We start from the raw sequence: 13431 nt of genomic DNA, 5'->3' as shown, positions 1-13431 counted from the left end.
TGAAGTCTGAGGAAATTTCACCTGTCTCATACATCTTGCTCAACAGATGGTAGAGTTTTGTCACAACTGGCTCTCCCAAGGTTGTCAGTAGTTCTAATGGAATGTTGTCTATTCCCGGGGCCTTGTTTCGACTTAGGTCTTTCAGTGCTCTGTCAAACTCTTCACGCAGTATCGGATCTCCCATTTCATCTTCATCTACCTCCTCTTCCATTTCCATAATATTGTCCTCAAGTACATCGCCCTTGTATAGACCCTCTATATACTCCTTCCACCTTTCTGCTCTCCCTTCTTTGCTTAGAACTGTGTTTCCATCTGAGCTCTTGATATTCTTACAAGTGGTTCTCTTTTCTCCAAAGGTCTCTTTAATTTTCCTGTAGGCAGTATCTATCCTACCCCTAGTGAGATAAGCCTCTACATGCTTATATTTGTCCTCTAGCCATCCCTGCTTAGCCATTTTGCACTTCCTGTCGATCTCATTTTTGAGATGTTTGTATTCCTTTTTGCCTGCTTCACTTACTGCATTTTTGTATTTTCTCCTTTCATCAATTAAATTCAGTATCTCTTCTGTTACCCAAGGATTTCTACTAGCCCTTGTCTTTTTACCTACTTCATCCTCTGCTGCCTTCACTATTTCATTCCTCAAAGCTACCCATTCTTCTTCTACTGTATTTCTTTCCCCCATTCCTGTCAATTGTTCCCTTATGCTCTCCCTGAAACTCTGTACAACCTCTGGTTCTTTCAGTTTATCCTTTAATTCCCACCTTTTTGCAGTTTCTTCAGTTTTAATCTACAGTTCATAACCAATAGATTGTGGTCAGAATCCACATCTGCCCCTGGAAATGTCTTACAATTTAAAACCTGGTTCCTAAATCTCTGTCTTACGATTATGTAATCCATCTGATACCTTCTAGTATCTCCAGGATTCTTCCATGTATACGACCTTCTTTTATGATTCTTGAACCAAGTGTTAGCTATGATTGAGTTGAGCTCTGTGCAAAATTCTACCAGATGGCTTCCTCTTTCATTTCTCTCCTCCAATCCATATTCACTCACTGTGTTTCCTTCTCTCCCTTTTCCTACTCTCGAATTCCAGTCACCCATGACTATTAAATTTCCGTCTCCCTTCACTACCTGAATAAATTCTTTTATCTCATCATACAATTCATCAATTTCTTCATCATCTGCAGAGCTAGTTGGCATATAAACTTGTACTACTGTAGTAGGGTTGGGTTGTTTTGGGGAAGGAGACCAGACAGCGAGGTCATCGGTCTCATCGGATTAGGGAAGGATGGGGAAGGAAGACGGCCATGCCCTTTCAGAGGAACCATCCCGGCATTTGCCTGGACTGATTTAGGGAAATCACGGAAAACCTAAATCAGGATGGCCGGACGCGGGATTGAACCATCGTCCTCCCGAAAGCGAGTCCAGTGTCTAACCATTGCGCCACCTCGCTCAGTACTGTAGTAGGCATGGGCTTCGTGTCTATCTTGGCCACAATAGTGCGTTCACTATGCTGTTTGTAGTAGCTTACCCGCACTCCTATTTTTTTATTCATTATTAAACCTACTCCTGCATTACCCCTATTTGATTTTGTATTTATAACCCTGTATTCACCTGACCAAAAGTCTTGTTCCTCCTGCCACCGAACTTCACTAAGTCCCACTATATCTAACTTTAACCTACCAATTTCCCTTTTTAAATTTTCTAACCTACCTGCCCAATTAAGGGATCTGACATTCCACGCTCCGATCCATAGAACGCCAGTTTTCTTTCTCCTGATAACGACGTCCCCTTGAGTAGTCCCCGCCCGGAGATCCAAATGGGGGACTATTTCACCTCCGGAATATTTTACCCAAGAGGACACCATCATCATCATTTAAACATACAGTAAAGCTGCATGCCCTCGGGAAAAATTACGGCTGTATTTTCCCCTTGGTTTCAGCCGTATTTTAATAACCATTTAAATTTTGTGTCGAATTGTTTGTGCTCTCTGAACTAATCTACAGACGTTCTTTCCACAAAAGTATTTAGCATGGATAGGGACTGCGACTGCTGTGTTCGGATGCGGTCTGAGTTGGCATCCCTTCGCTCCCAGCTTCAGGCAGTGTTGGCTTCAGTCACACAGCTTGAGGCTGTTGCCAATGGGCGAAAGACATTCCGGAGGGCTGAACAGAAAGGTCTCTCCAGTTTGTCTGACAAACCAGTTTCAGACTGTCTCCGGCTGATACTGATCTTCGGCCAGACATGGCTGCTTGTCCTGTTCCAGATGTTACCGCTCAGTCTGCAAGATCCGGGCGGTCGCAGAGGGTGGGCTTACTGGTAGTTGGGAGCTCCAACATCAGGTGCGTAATGGGACCCCTTAGGGATATGGCTGCAAGGAAGGGGAAGAAAACCAATGTGCACTCCATGTGCATACCAGGGGGAGTCATTCCAGACGTGGAAAGGGTCCTTCCGGAGGCCATGAAGGGTACAGGGTGCACCCATACGCAGGTGGTCGCTCATGTCAGCACCAACGATGCATGTCGCTGTGGATCGGAGGAAATCCTCTCTGGCTTCCGGCGGCTATCGGATTTGGTGATGACTGCCAGTCTTGCTAGCGGGATGAAAGCAGAGCTCACCATCTGCAGCATCGTCGACAGGACTGACTGCGGACCTTTGGTACAGAGCCGAGTGGAGGGTCTGAATCAGAGGCTGAGATGGTTCTGCGACCGTGTGGGCTGCAGATTCCTCGACTTCCGCCATGGGGTGGTGAGGTTTCGGGCTCCGATGGGTAGGTCAGGAGTCTACTACACACAGCAGGCGGCCACACGGGTAGCAGGGGTTGTGTGGCGTGGACTGGGCAGTTTTTTTTAGGTTAGATGGCCTCGGGCAAGTACAGAAAGGGCAACAGCCTCAAAGGGTGTGGGGCAAAGTCAGGACATGTGGGGACCAAGCAGCAATTGGTATTGTAATTGTAAACTGTCAAATCTGCGTTGGTAAAGTACCAGAACTTCAAGCACTGATAGAAAGCACCGAAGATGAAATCGTTATAGGTACGGAAAGCTGGCTGAAGCCAGAGATAAATTCTGCCGAAATTTTCACAAAGGCATAGACGGTGTTTAGAAAGGATAGATTGCAAGCAACCAATGGTGGCGTGCTTGTCGCTGTTAGTAGTAGTTTATCCTGTAGTGAAATAGAAGTGGATAGTTCCCGTGAATTATTATGGGTGGAGGTTATACTCAACAACCGAGCTAGGTTAATAATTGGCTCCTTTTACCGACCTCCTGACTCAGCAGCATTAGTGGCAGAACAACTGAGAGAAAATCTGGAATACATTTCACATAAATTTCCTCAGCATGTTATAGTCTTAGGTGGAGATTTCAATTTACCAGATATAGACTGGGACACTCAGATTTTTAGGATGGGTGGTAGGGACAGAGCATCGAGTGGCATTATACTGAGTGCACTATCCGAAAATTACCTCGAGCAATTAAACAGAGAACCGACTCGTGGAGATAACATCTTAGATCTACTGATAACAAACAGAGCCGAACTTTTCGACTCTGTAAGCGCAGACCAGGGAATCAGTGATCATAAGGCCGTTGCAGCACCCCTGAATATGGAAGTAAATAGGAATATAAAAAAAGGGAGGAAGGTTTATCTGTTTAGCAAGATTAATAGGAGGCAGATTTCAGACTACATAACAGATCAAAACAAAAATTTCTGTTCCAATACTGACAATGTTGAGTGTTTATGAAAAGTTCAAGGCAATCGCAAAATGCATTTTAGACAGGTACGGGCTGAGTAAAACTGTGAGGGATGGGAAAAACCCACCGTGGTTCAACAACAAAGTTAGGAAACTACTGCGAAAGCAAAGAGAGCTTCACTGCAAATTTAAACACAGCCAAAACCTCTCAGACAAACAGAAGCCAAACGATGTCAAAATTAGCGTAAGGAGGGCTATGCGTGAGCATTCAGTGAATTCGAAAGTAAAATTCTACGCACCGACTTGACAGAAAATCCTAGGAAGTCCTGGTCTTATGTTAAATCAGTAAGTGGATCGAAACAGCATATCCAGACACTCTGGGATGATAATGGCATTGAAACAGAGCCGAAATACTAAACACCTTTTTCCAAAGCTGATTCACAGAGGAAGACCGCACTGCAGTTCCTTCTCTAAATCTTCGCACGAACAAAAAAATGGCTGACATCGAAGTAAGTGTCCAAGGCATAGAAAAGCAAATGAAATCACTCAACAGAGGAAAGTCCACTGGACCTGACGGGATACCAATTCGATTCTACACATACACAGATTACGCGAAAGAACTTGCCCCCCTTCTAACAGCCGTGTACCCCGAGTCTCTAGAGGAACGGAAGGTTCCAAATTATTGGAAAATGGCACAGGTAGTTCCAGTTTTCAAGAAGCGTCATCGAGAAGATGCGCAAAACTATAGGCCTATATCTCTGACATCGATCTGTTGAATTTTAGAACATGTTTTTTGCCAGCACGTCATGTCATTTCTGGAGACCCAGAATCTACTCTGTAGGAATCAACATGGATTCCGGAAACAGCGGTCATTTGAGACCCAACTCGCTTTATTTGTTCATGAGACACAGAAAATATTAGATACAGGCTCCCAGGTAGATGCCATTTTCCTTGACTTCCGGAAGGCGTTCGATACAGTTCCGCACTGTCGCCTGATAAACAAAGTAAGACCCTACGGAATATCAGACCAGCTGTATGGCTGGATTGAAGAATTTTTAGCAAACAGAACACAGCATGTTGTTCTCAATGGAGAGACGTCTACAGACGTTAAAGTAACCTCTGGCGTACCACAGGGGAGTGTTATGGGACCATCGCTTTTCACAATATATATAAATGACCTCATAGATAGTGTTGGGAGTTCCATGCAGCTTTTAGCGGATGATGCTGTAGTATACAGAGAAGTTGCAGCATTAGAAAATTGCAGCGAAATGCAGGAAGATCTGCAGCGGACAGGCATTTGGTGCAGGGAGTGGCAACTGACCCTTAACATATACAAATGTAATGTATTGGGAGCACATAGAAATAAGGATCCTTTATTGTATTATTCTATGATATCGGAACAAACACTGGTAGCAGTTACTTCTGTAAAATATCTGGGAGTATGCATACGGAACAATTTGAAGTGGAATGATCATATAAAATTAATTGTTGGTAAGGCGGGTGCCAGATTGAGATTCATTGGAAGAGTCCTCAGAAAATGTAGTCCATCAACAAAGGAGGTGGCTTACAAAACACTCGTTCGACCTATACTTGAGTATTGCTCATCAGTGTGGGATCCGTACCAGGTCGGGTTGACGAAGGAGATAGAGAAGATCCAAAGAAGAGCGGCACGTTTCGTCACAGGGTTATTTGGTAAGCGTGATAGCGTTACAGAGATGTTTAGCAAACTCAAGTGGCAGACTCTGCAAGAGAGGCACTCTGCATCGCGGTGTAGCTTGTTGTCCAGGTTTCGAGAGAGTGCGTTTCTGGATGAGGTATCGAATATATTGCTTCCCCCTACTTATACTTCCCAACGAGATTACGAATGTAAAATTAGAGAGATTTGAGCACACACGGAGGCTTTACGGCAGTCGTTCTTCCCACGAACCATAAGCGACTGAAACAGGACAGGAAGGTAATGACAGTGACACATAAAGTGCCCTCCGCCACACACCGTTGGGTGGCTTGCAGAGTATAAATGTAGATGTAGACAGCAGAGTGCATGGGTGAAACAAGCAACACCTGAGGTGCCCCACATGATGCATCAGTTCCTCTGCTGCACCACAACTCAAGGCAGCAGCCTAGAGATCGCTGACTGTGACCATAAGCATCTTCACATCTTCAGCTGTTTTCAAACTGCAGCCAGCTGCTCCTGCATCCACACACAAGATGCACTAACCCTAACCATTTTACTACTACTAACTAGAGAATTAAACTATGGAAACAAACAGAGAAGCTAAATATGCAACTTGCTAGTCTACTGGTGCTTCACGGTGTCATGCTGTTAATGGGACACACAATGGGCCTAAACAAATTTTCAGCCATTTATTTTGATGTTATATGTAGTGTAGTATGGAATGCTTGCTGCTATGAAGTCTTACTCTCCCCCTAGTTCCAACGTGCTGAGAGAAATACACAACTGATGTATCTGGTTATAATTGTTAAGGGATCTTTTCTTATTGCTGTTTCACAGCAGATTCCGTGAAGTTACACTTTCCAAACTCGTAAGGAATTTGATACTTTGATATATGAATAACCAGCTTCTGTCATAACAGTGGCTCATCAGTCCATGGAGTGTGATAAAATTAATCCCAAGACATTGCAGTGCCACTATTTAAAGGTACACTGCTCTTTGCAATGTGTATATGTGAGCATGACTTGTTTGTCTGTAGTATAATGGGCTAGTTGTAATCAAAACAATCTCAAACACACGTGACATATCAAGACATTCTAACTGGTTGTCTAATTGTTGCGACTAGTGTAGCACAATCTGAAGTAAAATTTCTTAATTTTTTTCATGTGATATAGAAGGATTGAAGTATCAATGAGAATAGTGCATCGAACAATGTAGTACTTTCTATACGTAGCTTCCAATATGGAAGCACGACATAGCATAGTTTAATGGTTTATTGGGACTGGGGGAGTGGCCATTAAGCTTTTCATAAAATGTGTGTGTTTTCCATTGACAGGAACAGTTAGTTCATCAACAGATTAGCCATAGGTACTGCATTCCTGCAGACAGCTCCAATATCCACAGCATAGATGACAGGTTGTACTTCCTATGATTTGCTTGTTTTGTGGGCATTTAGTATGTCAGCTGCATGCAGACAATTATTCTCAGCCCGGTACATAGTTTTAATCTGCCAGGAAGTTTCATATTGGCGCACACTTCACTGCAGAATGAAAAATTCATTCTGGAATTTCACTTTGCTAAAATTTATCTCATTGTATGGTGTCCAGTGTTCTCACGATATGGCAATTTTAATTTATTTTAACTTTGTGGTCAGTTACTGGTTTTCTGTGTTTGCAGTGAGGGAAGTCTTGGACAATACCTATCTGTGAATCAAGTATACTTAATTCTGCATGTTTTCATATTTTTGAATGTTTGTGTATTACATTTTCTGAGGTAGAAATCAGAAACTAGCCCACCACTTGTTACATGAGCTTAGAAAGCTACCTAAACACCAGTCAGGCTGACCAGTGGTCCGAACCAAGACACATTAATCCACCACATGGATCTGACCTGGGTCTACCTCACCTCCCTGTCTTGCTAGCCTGGATCTGCCTGACTCTGATGCATTAATCTCACAGCAGAAGCAATCAATCATTTTCGTGGTCTTAATCATTACTATTGACTGTGCTCTGTTATTGCCCATCACCACCATTACTTTCAGTCTAATATTAGCTTTACATTTAGTAGCTATCAGTTCAGTGTTTTGTAAAGAGTCCATTTGCTTAACAATGAACTCGGTGTTTGGATCCATAGGCCAAAATGCTCAGTTCTATGGGAATTTTTCACATAAACTGACAAAAGCTGTTGTGGTCTGCACAATCTGTCAAAAGGAAATACATTCCCACAGTTAATCCAGTAATCTAATGGAAACATCATCTGTTCACAAATATTGCATCTGTCGCTTATTTGTAAAGAATGTACATTTTTATATACTACTTTTTTACCTCTCCTTGAAATATAATCAGTTTTTTACCTCTAAGACAAATTGGGCAACAAACTGCCTGTTGGCTTCTATGCCAGGTTCTTTCACTGAACTTTGTTTGACGATTTTTCTGATGTTTAGCCAGCATTGTCAGAGCTGGTGGTGGCCTGGAGTCAAATTTGTGGCCACATCCAAGGGCATTCCTGTGGCCATTGCTGGTGCGATTCTACACTTGCTACCTGCAACGATTATTAACTGCAGTGTAGGAATACAGGATTTGTTCATCTTGAGGCTTTTTTCTTCCTTGTTGAAGCTATTCTCATGTTCCCATATTTCTATAGATTCTGTAAACAAGCAGCGGTGATAGCTCCTATCTACAGCAAGTTTCACTACGTGGTCTTTCCCACACAGTGTGTGCTCCGCCACAGCCAATTTCTCGACTGGCCCCAACCTAAAATGCCACTTATGTTCAGTGATCCTTGAGTTGATTGATCATCCAGTCATTCCGACATAGACTTTTCCGTGTGTACGTGGCATGCTGTATAGTCCCGACATTGCAAGTGGGTCCCTTTACTCCTTTGCCGATGTGAACCACTCTTTGATCTTCTTTGTCAATTTGTGTGCTATATGGCCCATTCTGTCCATCACTCTGGCAATGTATGGCAGAAAGGCCATACCCAACATTTCTTTTTCTGATGTGTCACTTCGTTGAATGTTTGACTCTGTGACACTTCTTATGCAATTGGTGGAGTACCCACTGCTCCTCATGGCCTTTCCACCAAACATTCACAGAGTGATGGACAGAATCAGCCATGTATTGTGCAAATACAGCATAAAGACTATTTATAAACTGACAAAGAAGATCAAACAGTATCTCATATTGGCAAAGGAGAAAAGGGACCCACTTGTGATGTCAGAAATATGTAACATACCATGTACAGGGTGACACAGAATAGGGTGAATGTTTGAAATGAGTAGTGGCAGCCATGGGCAGGTGGCTGCACTGCAGGTTCGTGACAATTAGCGAGTAAATATCCGCCATTTCAGTAATCATGGATCAGTGGAAAGGACAACAGCATGCGTTTGCCATAAAAATGGCTTATGAAAACAATGATAGTTTGGTAGCAGCGCAGAGGGAGTTTCGACATTTTTAGAATTTAGGACGTAATGATGCCCTTCCGTCAAAACACGTGATAAAATGTTGGATTAATAACTTTGAAGAGACTGGACCTGCCCTTAAGAAGAAACCAACAAGATGATCAAGAAGTGTGTTTTCTCCAGTGAACTTTGATGTTGTACATAAGTCTGTCTTAGGGAGCCCACAGCAATCAATTTGTAAAAAAGCAGCAGTGGTTGGAATGTCCCGGGAGTATGTTTGCAGAATTCTTCATCTTGATTTAAAATTTCATCCGTACAAACTACAGATGGTGCAACAACTGAAGAACAACAATTACCGGTTACGATCAGGATTGTGTCAACAAATGATAACAAAAATAAACAATGACGACGAATTTCTAAACAAGCTGTGGATGTCAGATGGGGCACATTTTCATCTTACAGGTTATGTGAATAAACAGAACTACCGTTACTGGGCAAACACAAATCCTAATGACGTTCATGAGAGCCCTTTACACGCTAATAAAGTGAAAGTATGGTGTGGTGTTTCATCACATGGGATTATCAGATCGTATTCTTTCACAAATGGACAGGGAAACACAATAACTGCCAATGCCAATCGTTATGTGGAAATATTACGAACTTTTGTTATACCTGCATTGAACAACTTTCCAAATGTCCAAGAAGCTTGCTTTCAAGAGGACGGAGTAACATCGCACATTGTATGGCAATTAGGGGCATGTGTGCGAGAACTGTTAGGCAACTGTGTCATCCCACAATTTGGTAACATTCTTTGGCCCCCTAGATTGCCAGATCTATTCGTTTGCGATTTTTTTCTTCTGGGGTTACCTCAAGAGCAAAGTCTACACGACTCATCCAAGAACCTTGGATAAGTTAAAACAGAGAATTTGTGATGCAATTCACAATATCCCAGCTGAGATGTCACAGGGGTCAATGAGGAATCTCAACAGCAAATTTCATGAATGTATTCGTTCAGGAGAATGCCATCTAAAGGAAGTAAAAAAGGAATTAAAAAATGATAAATGCCATCACTGTTTCATAAATGGCAAAGTTGTAAGGTTTCAATTACTGTCAATGCAATTTCTTTCCTTCATCATTTCTAGTTTTATTGGATTGTGGAAATGTTCCAGTTTTTCTGTCATCCTATACATGCGAGAAAGTCTATGTTGAAATGACTGGACCATCAATCACTGAACATAGGTGGCACTGTACGTTGTGGCAGGTGGAGGAATCTGCCATAGAGAGCACATGCTGTGTGGGAGCGCACATAGTAAAACTCGCCAACAAGGAAGTTCTTGCTATAGATAAGAGCTAGCAAACCCACTTGTTCGGAGGAGCTATAGAAATACACATACACGAGAATAGCTTCAACAAGAAAGAAGAAACTTTAAATGTGAATGAATCCTGGCTTCCCATGCTGCAACAAACTGTTGCAGGTAGCAAGGGGAGGGCCACTTTGGAAATAACCATACAAAAGCCCTTGACACACCAGGTGCACACAATCTGCAGCCACAAGCTCGACTGTAGTCCACCACCAGCAGTGGATGGTAAAGTTTTAACAATGTCAACCACTCGTTTTGGCAAAACATAAAAAAAGCCTTCCAAAAGACTGACTGAAAACATTCATGTAGCTGAAGTAACCATGAAAGACTTGTGTCAGTAGGTTGTCTCACATCAAGTGAAACTACTCACACCTGGTGAATGAGTGTGAAGCATTCATATCTGACATGGCTGCAGCGACTAGTTACATTCAACTGAAAATAAGACTGACTGAGCAAAGACAGAAATGGTTCCTGAAATTAGTCAGTCATTAGTACTGCTAGCCTGCAATGAGACAGGCAGTTGATTTGCGACATCTTTTGCTACTTTTTGATGCTGGTATTTTAAACAGCGTTCCCGAGTCTCACGACAATGAGAAGGTTGACTTTGGAGAATGAGGGAAAAACACTTGAGTTTTTTATGTTCCAAATTCCTCACTTCTTTTTCAGAATTTATAATCAAATGGCCACTTCTACAGACAGGTCTAATGCAAACTAGTGGAATGGGACTCAATGCAATAAAACTCAACACAAGTTTTCTCTGCTGCTGATAGTCACAGAAATTTTTCTTAGAAGTATTTGGTTTGGGAACGTATCAAGTGATGATAAGTTTCTGATTACCATTATTTGTACCAATGTACTACATTAAGCTCGTGGTCTTGAGGTAGCGTTCTCGCTTCCCGCGCATGGGGTCCCGGGTTCGATTTCCGGTGGGGTCGGGGATTTTCCCTGCCTGAAGATGACTGGGTGGTGTTGTGTCATCGTCATCATCATCATCATTCATCCTCATTACGATGCAGGAGGCCCATGGCAAACCACCTCCGCTAGGACCTTGCCTAGTAGGCAGTGTGGGTTTCCCACATATCGTCCCCTGCGCTCCTCGGAGTATGGGACCACCTCACCACCATCATCACTAGATTAAATCTGAAACCTCTCTGCAGTCTCAATGGCTGTTGGCATATGACAATATTCATATTAATATGATCAATAATGGAAGGTAACCTGATGTTCAATAATAATTTCAGTTGTACCTTAATGTGCCATTTGAAAGGAACAGACCAACCATAGTTTGCACATTCTACTTTAAGTTAAGTTTATAGCAATTTAATCACATAAATATAATGTCACATTGCACATGCGCCACATCATTACCATTATGCAGATTGATATTTTGTGTGAAGTCTGGGGAGGCTACAGTAACCCATTTGCAGTCAATTACTGACTAGGACTAAAGGTGATAACTAGAATAAAATGACACAGTGACTGGCAGATTATGGTGGCTTATGATTTGCTCCAAATATTCTTCAAACTGTTTAAATAAATGTAATGTCAATTCAACCACAAAGGATGAACAGTTCCACAGTAAAATGACAGAAGTGGCTGCACACCAACTTTATAACAGTTGTTGCATAACAGTATCTGTGAATTATACTAACTCTGGTGCAGCTTACAAGCAGTCAGAAAATGAAGTGTGCTTACTTAGAATGAAAAATCTTAATCAGATACTTTTGATGGCTGTGCCACACACAAAAACCATAGAAGTACGCCCTGTCACAGAGCAAAACTGCTTTCAATTACACTTATAGGCAATCTTAAACTATTACAAACAATACATTCACTATGAACAGCGAGTTGGCAATAGCATCCTGGCCTACAATATCTTGTTATGCAAACTACCACGACACAGACCAAACAAACGTTTACAAGGGGCAGTCGGCATAAGAAAATGGTTCAAATGGCTCTGAGCACTACGGGACTTAACATCTAAGGTCATCAGTCCCCTAGACTTAGAACTACTTAAACCTAACTAACCTAAGGACATCACACACATCCATGCCCGAGGCAGGATTCGAACCTGCGACCGTAGCAGCAGTGCGGTTCCGGACTGATGCGCCTAGAACCGCTTGGCCACACCGGCCGGCTCGGCATAAGAACGAGAGTTCAACTGACAAAGGCATTTCTTATATTACTGCCATGTGAAAGCAACCATATGCAGATACTATTACTAGCATCTTAGGAATTAACAGTTTTGCACACGCACCCAGAAATGTTCAACTGCTGCTTTATGTCTTTCATCTGTTGTTCTTACGTAATCGGTAAAACCAACATCAAACTGATGAAATGTAGCTTTATATTTATTCGATATATAAGTGCAGTAAGTCGGCACATCCATTTTGGCAGAAGCGGCAGCTTGCTGTACTTTCGTGCCATGCTCGTCAGTGCCCGTGCTGAAAATGCACTTTGTGCCATACACCAACCGCTGAAATCTTTGAAGTGCGTCCGCTATGACGGCAGTGTACAAATGTCCGAGGTGAGGTGCTGTAACAAGACACATACCAGCTACTCTGCTTCAAACAGGTGTAACCACACCGACATGTACGTACTCATCACTTACAAGCATTTACATAGAATATCGGTGTTGTTATAAAATAGCAATCTTTGTTGTTTTTTGTTGATAACGAAAGATTCCTATACCCTTTGGGACAATTACTGAATTTACACCACCTGACATTCACCATCGTACCGCACCACATATAAACAAAAACAATGTAGCAATATCGATTGTGCACAACGGCTAGCAAGTAGCGAGCGGTCGACGACAGACTATGGTATCTTGTCAAACACGGATATTCTGAAAAGTGTGTGGTGCAGAGAACTTTAGATCAATTCAGATTGGGCGTCACGTCACGTCACCTTCCGTCAAAATATTACAAGCTGGCTTCATACTTGCAACAAAAGTCTCTGCACGCCTAAATGGCTCAAACGTCATTGTTGGTTGGTTGTTTTGGGGAAGAAGACCAGACAGCGAGGTCATCGGTCTCATCGGATTAGGGAAGGACGGGGAAGGAAGTCGGCCGTGCCCTTTGAAAGGAACCATCCCGGCATTGGCCTGGAGCGATTTAGGGAAATCACGGAAAACCTAAATCAGGATGGCCGGACGCGGGATTGAACCGTCGTCCTCCCGAATGCGAGTCCAGTGTCTAACCACTGCGCCACCTCGCTCGGTTTAAACGTCATTGTTCTCGATATTCCACTCAGGTATGACTTGCCTCAATTCTCGTGTGTTAACAGGGCAGTAGCATATACAAACAGTCAA

The 13431-nt window shown here is 42.7% G+C and overlaps 1 protein-coding gene across 1 annotated transcript in view; it reads right to left on the bottom strand.

The window, feature by feature from the left end:
• LOC126474068 (methionine--tRNA ligase, mitochondrial) overlaps positions 1–12896 on the bottom strand; it is a 75543-nt gene extending 62647 nt beyond the window's left edge. The window contains exons 1-2 of the mRNA XM_050101477.1: positions 12730–12896; positions 12376–12653 (exon numbers count right to left, since the gene is read on the bottom strand). Coding sequence (XP_049957434.1) covers positions 12376–12653; positions 12730–12868 — 417 coding nt within the window. The 5' untranslated portion in view covers positions 12869–12896. The remainder of the gene's footprint in view (positions 1–12375; positions 12654–12729) is intronic.
• Positions 12897–13431: the final 535 nt, after the last annotated feature.

Source organism: Schistocerca serialis, chromosome 4, assembly GCF_023864345.2.
Source record: "Schistocerca serialis cubense isolate TAMUIC-IGC-003099 chromosome 4, iqSchSeri2.2, whole genome shotgun sequence".
In the NCBI taxonomy this organism is placed as follows: domain Eukaryota; kingdom Metazoa; phylum Arthropoda; class Insecta; order Orthoptera; family Acrididae; genus Schistocerca; species Schistocerca serialis.
Note: the sequence above shows the minus strand (reverse complement) of the source record. Positions and strands in the feature narration are given on the sequence as shown.